At 38.4% G+C, this 13,699-nt stretch overlaps 1 protein-coding gene across 1 annotated transcript in view; it reads left to right on the top strand.

Annotated features, from left to right (window-relative positions):
• PDE6C (phosphodiesterase 6C) overlaps positions 1-13,699 on the top strand; it is an 88,929-nt gene that overhangs the window by 41,931 nt on the left and 33,299 nt on the right. The window contains exon 15 of the mRNA XM_007478791.3: positions 1,978-2,065. Within this exon, the coding sequence (XP_007478853.1) occupies positions 1,978-2,065 (88 nt within the window). The remainder of the gene's footprint in view (positions 1-1,977; positions 2,066-13,699) is intronic.

Genomic DNA, 13,699 nt, shown 5'->3' with positions numbered 1-13,699 from the left:
CCCCATTTTACAGTTGTGAAAACGGAGGCAGACAGAAGTTAACCAACTTGTCCAGAGTCACATAACTATTAGGGTATCCAAGGCCAGATCTGAACTCAAGTCTTTCTGACACTACTAGCCCTAGAGCTTTTTCCTCCATGCCATCTACTTCTTCTAGTAGATGGTTTCCAGGAGCACATTCTCTCTCTCTCTTTTTCTCCCTTTCTTTCTTACACACATACAAACACATCACTGCTTTGTAGATATCTAATAATGAGTCTGGGCAGTTGGGTGGTTCTGTGGGTAGAGTGCCAGGCCTGAAGTCAGGAAGACTTATCTTTCATGAGTTTAAACAAGCCTCAGACACTTACTGGCTGTGTGACCCCAGGCAGGTCATCTTGTCCTTTTTATCTCAATTTCCTCATCTGTAAAATGAGCAGAAGAGGGAAGTGGCAAATTCTAATATCTTTGCCATGAAAACCTCAAATGATGTCACTGAAAGTAGGACATGACTGAACCTACTGAACAACAACAATCAGTCATACAATATGTCCTCAGGTTAGAAGAATCATGGGCTTTTAGAGGCCATGGAGTTCAACCTCCATATTTTACAGATGCAGAGATTGAGGCTGAATTCCTAAATGACTTGCCCACAGGATTCTAACTCAGATCTCACTAACTCCAAACTCTCTGTACCACCTAGCTGTCATTCTTGAAGATGTATTTGTTAGGTCTGACCTTCCATGGTATGAGTGTCATTGACATCTGCCTTTGAGGAGCCAGCTATCACTACTAAGTTCATGAGGAGCCTTCAAAGAAAGGTGTTAGGAGATTATGCTGGCTATAGTGAAAAGTAGCATTGAGTAGTGAAGAGAGAGTCAGTCTCAAAGCCAGGAAGACCTGGTTTCAAGTCCCGCCCCACATACATACTGGCTATGTGACTCCAGGTGGGTGACAACTTCTCAGTGCCCTAAGTAACTCCCAAGGCTACAGAGAATGCATTCTGCATCCATAGAGGAAGTTTCACCTGGAAGTTCCTTATGCCAATGACAGGGCCAGTCCCTATCTCTGTCCCTATCTTATTTATAATGTGATACAGTGTGCTCAGCTTTTCACAGCCATTTCTTTGATTTTTAACTTGAACCTCAAACCTTTTATACTATTTCCTGGATGACCATGGATAAATTATTTAACCTTCCTGGCTCCCCCAATTCTTATCTTTAAATAGAATCTTTGGCTAGCTGACCTCAGAAATCTCTTCCAATTCTAGATTCTCTCCAATTCTGGTGCAAGGAATATCACCAAGCATCTAAATTTGTTATTGCTGTTCATTCAATAAATATTTATTGTGTAATGGCTACATGCAAAACATTATTCCAGAGACTGGTCTTTTTGGGTACCATAAGTAGCAAAAAATTAGGATCATAGAGAGCTGGAAAGAACCTTACAGATTATCTAGTCCAATGCTTCTATTTTATAGATGAAAATACTGAAACATAGGAATAAATGAATTGACTTGCCCCTGTCGATCACACATTATAATAAGTAACAGAACCAGAATATAGAGCTAGGTTTCCTGATTCTTGATCTACTGATCTCTTTACTAAAACATACTGCTTTTAACTCCTTCCAAAAATGTGAGTTTAAATTAGTGTCAAGAAAGTTCTCCGAAAAGTAGAACCATCCATAAGTGAAATGGACTACCTCGTATGGTTCCCACTCATTTGGAAGTCTTCAAACCAAGGCTGTTTGTTTGATCACTTTTGGGATGTCTTGCAGTGGAAAATTTTGTGGGTGAAGTATTGGACTAGATGGTCATTAAGGTTCCCTTTTAACTCTAAAATTATTCTGTGATATTCTACTCATTTTATCTAGTGTAATTAATTACGAATGTTTCAACAAAAGGGAAAATGTTAGGCAGCTGATATTCCCACAGAAATGTGGATATAGATGAATCTTTGCATAGATAAAATTTGTGGCACATTATTTTCCTCCTAGGTCAGCATCCCCCTTAGCCAAGCTTCATGGATCTTCTATTTTAGAGAGACACCATCTGGAATTCAGTAAGACTCTGCTGCATGATGAGGTATGGAAGCTCTGCTTTGGCAGAATCAAATCTAATACTTTGCTCCTAGGATGGCTGCAGATTAGTGAGTGTATCTATGGGCAAAATAAACCCATAAAGTGGATAATAAAATGTGAACATATCAATGAACAGATTATCTGCCATTAGTTTCTTTTTTAAATAATATTTTTCCCAAATAAATACAAAAATAATTTAATATTCATTTTTAAATTTTGAGTTCCAAATTCTCTCCCTTGCTCCTTTTGACCTTTTTCCCCTTCCTGAGGCAGAAAGCAATCTGATATATATTTTACATGTGCAATCAATAAAACATTTTTCCACATTAGTCATTTTGTGAAATATATCTCAAACAAAAAAGAAGGTGAACTATAGTATGTTTTGGTCAACATTCAGACTACATCAGTTCTTTCTCTAAGGGTAGATTTGCCACTAGTTTCTAAACAACTGAAATGATAATGTCCATTAATGTTATGGGATCTGAGCTGGAAGGGACCTTAGAAAAAGAAATGACTAGCCCAAAGTCACAGAACTAAGATTCAAAACTTGGTCTTTTAACTCCAAATCTAGCATATTTTCCATGAGACCACAGTGTCTAGGAATCAGAGAGCTCTAGTTCAAGACTCAGATTCAGTAGATATCTTTTCCTGGGTTTCCACAATTTAAAGGTAAAATATTGCCTCTGTATCTCAGAGTCACTTTATATACAAACAATGTTACTGTTCTTCCAAGTAGCAAAAAATCTTAACTGATAGGAATAGACAGTAGGAAGGTCTTGAAAGAAAGTAGCAAATAAGTGTTAGCAGCAGTATCATAGCTCATCCAGATATAGTATGCCACCCTTTACAAAGCCGTTTTCTTTCAACATCCTTGCGAATTAGGTCCTGTATTACTATTCCCATTTACAGATTAAGGAAATGAGATCAAAGAATTAAAGTGATCTTTCCAAACTCCCATAGCTAGTCTATCACAGAGGTGGAATTTAAACCCAGTTTTTTTCTCTTTAGTCCAAAAATGGAGAAGATACTGGATTTAGGAAAAAACAATTTATTATATGCTTATAATAAGAAAATGGGTTCTAAGCAACCAGTAGTGAACCAGGAAAAGTCCTGAAGACATTGGCTCAATGTGCTTCTTCCCAGTAGAATATGCCAAGCAATTAGCCATCATTTTGATTTCTCTGGTAAGAACTCTCTCCGCTGAAGAAAATTACCATCCAGTAACAACCTTAGCAGAAAATTTTTAGAGAATTGTCTGAGGCTCAGAGGGAGTAAGTGACTTATCCAAGACCACACATTTTGTATCAGTTGGAATTTGAACCTAGGTCTTCCTTTTTTAAATTTAATTAGTCAATTTAGAACATTATTCCTTGGTTACAAGAATCATATTTTTCCCTCCCCTCCCCCACCCCTTCCCATAGCTGACATGCAATTCCACTGGGTTTTACATGTGTCCTTGATCAGAACCTATTTCCATGTTGTTGATGTTTGCACTAGGATGATCCTTTAGAGTCTACATTCCCAATCATATTCCCTCGACCCATGTAATCAAGCAGTTGTTTTTCTTCTGTGTTTCTACTCCCATAGTTCTTTCTCTGGAAGTAGAGAGTGTTCTTTCTCATAAGTCCCTCAGAATTGTCCTGGTTCATTACATTGCTGCTAGTAGAGAAGTCCATTACATTCAATTGTACCATAATGTATCAGTCTCTGTGTACAGTCTTCTGGTTCTGCTCATCTCACTCTGCATCAATTCCTGGAGGTTGTTCCAGTCTCCATGGAATTCCTCCACTTTATTATTCCTTTTAGCACAATAGTATTCCATCACCAACATATACCACAGTTTGTTCAGCCATTCCGCAATTGAAGGGCATCCCCTCGTTTTCCAATTTTTGGCCACCACAAAGAGTGCAGCTATGAATATTTTTGTACAAGTCTTTTTCCTTATTATCTCTTTGGGATACAAACCCATCAGTGCTATGGCTGGATCAAAGGGCAGAACCCAGTTCTTCCTAACGCCAAGGATGAAACACTTTCCACTATCCTATCCTGTCTCTCTGAGTTGATTCAGAACGCCAACAAAATTCAAAGTATCATCAGAAAACACCAAGAAGAAAACTGAAAACATTATCTGATTGTCTGTCCCAAGGCCTCTGTGCATATTTACCTAGAATCCTATTCACAGGTCTCAAGAAAGAACAGAACTAATGGCAGCAAGGTGGTACAGGGTATAGAATACTGGTCTGAAGTCAGAAAGACCAGAGTTCAAATCTTGATTCATACACTTATTAGTTGTAAAACCCTTGACAAGTCACTTAAACTCTGTGTACCTCCATTTCCCCATATATAAAATGGGGATATTAAGAGTAGCTACCTCACAGGGTTGTGGTAAGGATAAAATAAGATGCTTGTGAAGTACCTTGTGAATCTTAATTCACTTAATTCACTAGATAAATGCTAGCTATTGTTTTTAATACTAATGGAGGTCAAAATTCAGTAGTTGAAATGACAGGAGGACTGCACCAAAAATATATAGGAGACAAGATTTAAAAAAAAAATAAAAAAGACAAGGATTCTTCCATCTATAAAGATTAAGATACAGGGGAGAGAAGATCAAAGTCTAGGAAATCATGTGGGGCATGGTTACGGTGAATATGGTCTTATTTATGAGACCTTCCAACACTAAAATGAGGAAGTTTACCTGCTGCAATTTGAAACAGAATTTATAATGACATTTCAGACAGCGCTGCTTCTCTAAGGCAACAGTTTCCATAAATTTTACTGCCAGCTGTGTAAATTCATCATCCCTTTCATCTCTTCCCATATTTCTGTTTCAGATAGCCAGTATGTATTAGAGGTAGGACTTCACAATATCTGGATTTGGGAATGGTTCTCCATCCATTATATGATGAATGGCAATTCTATAATAAATTATTAATGGAATCATAGATGTATATATCAGGAAGGAGATGGAGGAATGATCAATGGACCATAAATTTTACCTTGTGTGGTTATTCTTACTACCTAATATCCATAGGATACCTGAGTTCTTGTTCTAGTTGTCTCTGTCTTTATTTATAAAAGTAGTAATATAATACCTGCCCTGTTTACCTTGCCAGGTTGAGGAACATTAAAGAAGAGAATAGATCTGAAAGTTCTTTTCAAAAATAAATTACTGCATTTGTGAATATTATACTTAATCATGGAGAGCCTCACCTAGTGTTTTGTTGGGAACCAAGTCCTTGATGAATTAAATCCTTTGATTTCTGAGTAACAAAAATCACTGACCTAACTTCTCATTTAATGCACATGTGTTTGGCTTTCTATTAAACTTACAATCAGTTCAACAGTCAAGAGCTGAGTGGCTGACATGGCAGGTTAGAGTTGGCATACCGTGGATCTTTCATGTACCCCTTCTAGGGCCCAAGAGTTTATAATGTGATGAAAGAGGCTTTAAAAGTCTTTCATTTGTTCAAATTATTTACTCAGTAGTCTGAACTGGCTCTTATGGGCATATAATGACTTATTTGTCTTCTCTAAAAAGGAATATTGCACATTAATAACCCATAACACCTTTGCCAAAGCCTCTCTGAAACTTGGCTCAAACAGCTAAGTGCCGATTCCGAGATCACTGTCAACACTGTTGCCAGGCACTAGGCTCATTCAAAGCTTATTGACATGAAGTAAGTTGGAACACTGAACTGCTCTGAAGTTGTTAGTTGTTGAAGAGTTTTGCTATGTTTTTTGATAAACAACATATTCCTCATCCTTTTTTTTAATATGATAAAAACAATGCATCTGACTTATTGTTGTCAAGCTTTGTTTTAAAAATAAAGGTAAATGCAACCACAGATAAAATGTACTTTAACTGTGCTGATAATTATTTTTTCTTTTTATACTTAATGTTGGCAACTAAAAATCTCTCCAAGTCCCTTGAATTGTCTGGCATACATTAGGTCCCTGAAGTGTCAAGAGCATAGATCTTCTGTGTCCTATAATGGAGCCATAGCCTGACTGAAGTTTTCTCAAGTGCTTTGCTGTAGCATGGTCTGAGTCTCCTCGTGGTTTTGAAGGCCAGCCCAGGAAGTGTGCTAGTAGACCCTACCAAGCTAGAAGGGGCCAGTGATAGGATGTGTCTGCTACTGAGGAATCCTCCTAGCTAGGTGTGGGGAGACTCACTAGCTATAGAAGGTCCATCATAGACTAACCACCAGGCAATGCACTTTTTGTCCATAGTGACTCATCAGCTAAGATGTAAAGGGTTCATGATCTTTATTAGTCAAAGTAACATTCAATGAGATATCATAAAAAAAAATTTTAGGGGGCAGCTGGGTAGCTCAGTGGAGTGAGAGCCAGGCCTAGAGATGGGAGGTCCTAGGTTCAAATCTGACCTCAGACACTTCCCAGCTGTGCTGGGCAAGTCACTTGACCCTCATTGCCTAGCCCTTACCACTCTTCTGCCTTGGAGCCAATACACAGTATTGACTTCAAGACGGAAGGTAAGGGTTTAAAAAAAAATTTTTTTTAAATATTTGAGGTAATTGACCACATTGTTGTTTAGTTGTTTTTCAGTCATGTTTTGATTTTTCACAACCAAACCTTTTTGAGATTTTCTTGGCAAAGATATTGAAGAGTGGTATACCATTTTCTTCTCCAGCTCATTTTACACATGAAAAAATTGAGACAAACAGCTAAGTAACTTGCGTAAGTCATAATAGCTAGTGCATATCTGAAGTCAGATTTTAATTCAGGTCTTTCCTGACGCAAGGCCCAGTGTTTTATCCATTGTGCCACCAGTGGACATGAAGATAATCTAATATGCATCATTTCTTTTTTTTGGCACTTAGGGTTAGCCAGCAGTGTATTTTCTTCTTCAGTTTAAATAACTTCAATCCGTTCAACTATTCTTTATGCATCCTTGTTATCGGACCCTTTACCACCTTTCCCTGTTTTGAGAGTACTCTTCAAAATATGTGATGCACAGAGCTGAATACTATCCTCTAATTTGGTTTGACCATAAATCAAATATAGTTTCTGGTCTTTTGAAGGCTGGTAGAGCTGTAACCTTCCTTGAACTGGATTTTTTATTAATGAATCCCAAGTCTACATTTAATTCTATAGCATCTGCCTTATATGACATTATATTGAGCTTATGGCCCACTAAAACCCCCAGGTCTTTTTATGTAGTCCTAGTGTTAAACCAAGTGATATTTGTGCAATTAGCTTTTGAAACCTCAATAGATTAATTAATCAATAAATATGTATTAAATGCCCATCATGTGCCAGGCATTATGGCAAGTGATAAGGGTACAAAAAAAGGAAAAAGGCAGTTCCTGCCTTCAAGGAGCTTATGATCCAGTGGGGAAGATAACATGAAAACAAATATCTACAAACAAGTTATATGCAGGATAAAAGGAAATAATTAACAGAGGGAATACACTAGAATTAAGATAGGTTAGAAAGACTTTAGTTGGAATTTTAGTTAGGCATTAGAGGATTCCAAGGAAGTCTAGAACCCTAAGAAGGTTGTCCAAAGATGGAATCTTTGTCAGAGAAAATGCCCAGAGATAAGGGATGGAGGGTCTTACTCATGGAAGAGCCTGGAGGCTAGGATCAAAGGTAGGAATAAAAAGAGTAAGAAGACCAGAAAGGCAAGAGGGGCTTGGTTATAAAGGTTATAGGTACAAAATTCTGTTTCTCCCTATGAAATTTCAGCTTGGTGGTTTTGACCTAGCATTCATGCCCATCTGAATTTTGAATCACTTTGAATCCCAATTCTATCACCAGCCATACTGGCTATCTCTCTTTTTGACCAACCATCTGTAAATCTGATAGACATTGATCTATCTTTTTATTCAAATCACTGATAAAATCATTGAGTGAGACAGAAAAAAATTTATAATGTGGTACATATCTACATACAAGCATCTCCTTGTGTGTAGGTATAAAGTGCTACCTCCTTTATAAATTGTTTTAAATGCCTTCCTTAGGAGAAGACAGTCCCTTCTTCTCTAAAGGGAACCAGCTTTAAACAAACAAATAAACAAAAGACACTCAAGCCTATTTTCTATAGGCAGACAGAGCAAGAAGGACCTTGACAGGAGAAAAAAAGAAGTCAGAAAAAGTATTTTTAGACATATAACCCAATAGAAATTTCTCCCAAAAGATTGAATTTTTTGTCGTGTGTGCAAATTGAACCACCTTTTAAATGTCTCAAAGACCTAAGTAGATGAGGGAAGTATTGTGGATGTAGCATAATTATGTTTTAACAACGTTCTTATTAAAATATATCATTTATTAAAATATATTGTTATGGAAAAGATGGAAATGGATGTATTAAAGGAGAATAAAATCAAATTGATGCAGAATGATTGAACAGTCAGATTCAAAATAAAGTTATTAATAGTGCAATGCCATTGTGGCAGGAGATGTCTGGCAGAGTCCATCAGGAAGCCATGCTTGGCCCAGAAAGCCAATGCTGTTAAAACTTATCAGTGATTTTTATAAAATGACAGATGGAATGCTGATTAAATTTTCAGATGACCCAAAGTTGGGAGGGAGAATTCACATCCTAGATAACAGGATGAGAATCCAAAAGAATCTCGATTAGGTTGAATCTAATAAGATAAAATGGATGCAGTGGTGGTGGTACAGAAGAAAGCATGCTAAACTTGGGGTCAGGAAGACTATCGTCCTGAATTCAAATCTGTCCTCAGACCAGCTATGTGACCCTGTTGGTCTCAGATTCCTCATCCTTAAAATGAGCTAGAGAAAGAAATGGGAAAACACTTCAATATCTGCTAAGAAAACCCCAAGTAGGAATCCAGCAAGTCAGACATGAGGGAAATGACTGAACAACAAGATAAAATAGTAATAGTAATAAATAAATGTGTCATTTGGTATTTTGGCACACACACAAAAATCACATTCAAACATGCAAGATGAGGGAGTCTTGGTTAGATAGTAGTTCTGAAAAGTCTGGGAGTTTTAATGGACTACAGGTTCAAAATGAGTTAGTAGTAGGATTCAGAAGCCAAGAATATCCATGGGATCTTGGACTGCATTAAAAGGGACATAGTTTCAAGAATTAGGAACTCTTTTCTGTTCTGGTCAGGCCTGTCTGGCACATTGTGATCCTTTCTAGGTCCCACGGTTTAAGAAAGACATTAATAAACTGGAGAATTTTCAGAGTAAGACAACCAGAATAATGAAAGGTCTTGACTCTGTATTATATGAGAATCGTTTGAAGGAACTGCATATTTGTAACCTAAAATAGAGAAAATCATATATAGGCATGCATATATGTGTGTATGCATATGTTTTTGTTTGTTTAAGGACTGTCATACATAGAATGGATAAGACTTATTTTATTTGGACCCAGAAGGAAGAACCAGGAGCAATGGTTGGCAGTTATGAAGTCAATAGCCTGGGATGTGATGGAAAACTAGGGGCAGCTGGTGAACTGGTGGATCGAATGGCCCAGAACTCAAATCTGGCCTCAGATACTTGCTAGCTGGGTGACCCTGGGCAAGTCACTTAATCCCTGTTTGCCTCAGTTTCTTCATATGTTAAATGAAGATAATAATAGCACCTTCCTCAACCGTTGTTTCAGTTTTCCTCATCAGCAAAATGTGGAAAATAATAGCACCTAAATCCTAGGATTGTTGTGGGGATCAAATGATATAATAATTGTAAAGAGCCTGGTCCATAGTTAGTGCTATATAAAAAAGTTATTATTAACAATTAAAGCTTTCTAAAAATGGAATGGGTTACTTTGAGAGGTGGTGGATTCTCCTGCTCTGGAGGTCTTTAATCAGAGGCTGGATGACCAACTGTTTGCCCACCACTAAAATAGCTGATTCTGTGATTCAAGATTATGGTAGAGATTTTTATTTTATTTTATTTGTTTTTAAACATTATTTTATTTGGTCATTTCCAAACTTTATTCATTGGAGACAAAGATCATTTTCTTTTCCTCTCCCCCCTCCCACCACCTATCCCATAACCGACGCACGATTCCACTGGGTATCACATGTGTTCTTGATTCTAACCCATTTCCATGTTATGGGTATTTGCATTAGAGTGTTCATTTAGAGTCTCTCCTCAGACATGTCCCCTCATCCCCTGTAGTCAAGCAGTTGCTTTTCCTAGGTGTTTTTACCACAGTTTGTCCTCTGCTTGAGGATAGTGTTTTTTCTCCTAGATCCCTGCAGATTGTTCAGGGACATTGCATTGCCACTAATGGAGAAGTCCATTACATCTGATTGTACCACAATGTATCAATCTCTGTGTACAATGTTCTCCTGGTTCTGCCCCTCTCACTCTGCATCACTTCCTGGAGGTTGTTCCAGTCCCCATGGAATTCCTCCACTTTATTATTCCTTTTAGCACAATAGTATTCCATCACCAACATATATCACAATTTGTTCAGCCATTCCCCAATTGAAGGGCATCCCCTCTTTTTCCAATTTTTGGCCACCACAAAGAGTGCAGCTATGAATATTCTTGTACAAGTCTTTTTCCTTATTATCTCTTTGGGGTACAAACCCAGCAGTGCTATGGCTGGATCAAAGGGCAGACAGTCTTTTATCGCCCTTTGGGCATAGTTCCAAATTGCCCTCCAGAACGGTTGGATCAGCTCACAGCCCCACCAGCAGTGATTTTTATTCATGGGTTGGGCATGAATCAGAGGGCTCTTCCCACCTTCAAAATCTATGATTCTGGGAACCCAGTGAGAAATCCCCTTATAAAGTGAAAGATCCACCTCTGCTTCTTATAATGAAGATAAAGCACCCACAATTGATAGGCTTTATACGTCTGGGTTTTGTTTTCTAAGTTTTATAACTTTAATCTTTTTTCTTAAAGTATCCAGGACCTGTAATAGAAAAATAAATGCTAACAGTAATGGCTAATCAGGGTTCTCAGATGAAGTCAAGGGTTATAATTTAATACCTTGATCCTTGTAATTCTTCCATTAGTTAAGTAAACAAACAGCTAATTGGTAGACCCAGAGAGTTCTTAATTAAAAGCAGTGAACCTGGGTCTGCCCTTGGGCATTCTTTAACAGATGCCTTCTTTCTGTCCAGGCAGGAGGATGCGTCATTCCTCCCTCTCTGAAGTGATTCTTGGCTTCTCCCTTTCTGTCAATTTCTCATGTTAGTTTCCGGGCTCCAGGGAGCCCCGCCTCCACAACATCTCTGCGCCATATACGTATATACACATGCGTACATATGGAGAAAGGAGGAGGGACAGGGGGCTTACTGTTTCCACCATTAAAATGAAAGCTTTTTGCAACTAGGGATTATTTCATTCATTGTATTTGTATCCCCAGCCCCCAGCACGTAAAAGGAATTTAGGCTCAGGTACAGAGGGAGGTGAGGCAGCTGGGGAAGTAGAACTGGAGCTGGAGTCAAGAAAACCTGAGTTTGAGTCCAGCATCAGACTGGCTGCATGATCCTGGGCAGGATACTGTTTGCCTCAGTTTCTTCAACTGTAAATTGAGGATAATAATAGCTGTTGTGAGGATCAAATGAGAGAAGTTATTTTTCAGTCATGTCTGATTCTGCTGGCCCCCATTTGGGCTTCTCTTGGCAAAGATACTGGAGGGGTTTGCCATTTCCTTCTCCAGCTCATTTGACAGATAAGGAAACTGAGGAAAACAGGGTGAAGTGACTTGACCGGGGTCACCCAGCTAGGGAGTGTCAAGGCCATTTTTGAGCTCAGGAAGATGAGTCTTTCCTGATTGTAGGCTAGAGCTCTGTCTACTGCGCCACCTAGCTGCTCACCAGGTGTCCGCATGGATAGACCACTCAACTGGAAGACTAGATACCTCCAAGCGTGTACTGATCTACATTGGTAGAGGAGTTTTCTCACTAAAGAATTCTGTCTGATGATGAAATCATGGGCCTACTCCAAAAAAAGCTATCTTGTGTTTACATTTCTTCAGGGAAAGGCCCAAAGCAAAGAGGTGCTGAGAAGAAAAACCATAAGTATATTTTTCCCTCCCTAAACTCTAACAATGACTAATTTGTCCATCAACCAACAACTTTGATTAAGAACCAAGGCAGCAAAGCAGAACCAGTAGAACGTTATCCCCAGTGCCTGCAATATTGTGGAGTGATCAACTAGGATAGACTTGGCTACTAGCAGCAAATCAATGATTCAGGACAATTCTGAGGGATTTATGACAAAGAAGTAATCCACCTCCAGAGAAAGAACTGTTGGAGTCAGAAAACAGATGGAAACATGATTTATCATTTGTTTATTTGGGTACATGTTTGAGGGTTTTCATTTTATAAGGTTATTCACTTACAAAAATGAATAATATGGAAATGTGTTTTGATGATGTATCACTCAAAAAATAAAATTAATTTAATTTTTAAAAAAAGAACCAAGGTAGCAAAGTAGTTCAGTGGATAGAGAGCCAGACCAGGAGAAGAGAGGTCCAGGGGTCAAATATGATCTTTGACACTTCTTAGCTGTGTGATCCTGGGCAAGTCATTTAACTCCCATTGCTTAACCTTTATTGTTCTTCTGCCTTGGAACTGATACTTTGCATTGATCCTAAGACAGAAGGCAAGGATTATTTGTTTAGTTTTTTTAATGAAAAAATGTTTAAAGAATCTATGGAATGGGGGGCAGCTGCGTAGCTCAGTGGATTGAGAGCCAGGCTTAGAGACAGTTCAAATCTTGCCTCAGACACTTCCTAGCTGTGTGACCCTGGGCAAGTCACTTGACCCCCATTGCCTAGCCCTTACCACTCTTCTGCCTTGGAATCAATACCCAGTATTGATTCCAAGACAGAAGGTAAGGGTTTAAAAAAAAAGAATCTATGGAATGATCAGATGCAAACATTATTGTCAACTACAACTGCTAATAGTTATATAGTATTTCAAGGTTCACAAAGCACTTTACAAATATTATCTGGCTTTATCCTCACAGCAACCCTGGAAAGGCAGGTAATATTATTACCATTTTACACTGAGGAAACTAAGGCTAATGAAAGTTCTGTGACTTGCTCAGGGTCACATAGCTATTAAATGTATGGGACAAGATTTAAATTCTGGACTTTCTGACTCAGGTCCAGTGTTCACTCTTGCAGGTAGGGGGTGAATAGAGCACTGAGCCTGGAGTCAGGAAGACCTGAGTTCAAATTTAGACCCAAATTCTTACTAGTTGTGTGACCCTGAGCAAGTCACTGTATTAATCCAAGTCTGTAAAATGGTGATAATCATAGCCCCTAACTCCCAGGGTTGTTGAGAGAACCAAATAAGATCATCTTTGCCAGGGATGGGGTTACAAATACAAAGACTAAAACAGTGCCTATGTTCAAAGATCTCACAGTCTTATAAAGAAGACTGCGAGGATAATTGGGTATATATAGACCCTAAAGAGCAGAAATACAAAAACTACAAATCATTTCGCTACAAGATACTCAGTAAGGAAGGATACTAGCTGTCACAGGAATCACAGAATTTTTCACATCAAAGGTGAGTTTTGAGCTGTGTCTTGAAGGAAGAGAAAGACCTTGTGATGCAGAGAGGAGGAGAGATTTCATGGCAAGCATGACCGATGGTCAATGCAAAGGTTTGGAGCTGGGAGATGGAAACTGTTTCACTAGATCAAAGAGTGAAGGAGTTAC

This window comes from Monodelphis domestica, chromosome 1 (assembly GCF_027887165.1).
Source record: "Monodelphis domestica isolate mMonDom1 chromosome 1, mMonDom1.pri, whole genome shotgun sequence".
Taxonomy (NCBI): domain Eukaryota; kingdom Metazoa; phylum Chordata; class Mammalia; order Didelphimorphia; family Didelphidae; genus Monodelphis; species Monodelphis domestica.
This window is presented reverse-complemented; position numbering and strand designations above follow the sequence as displayed.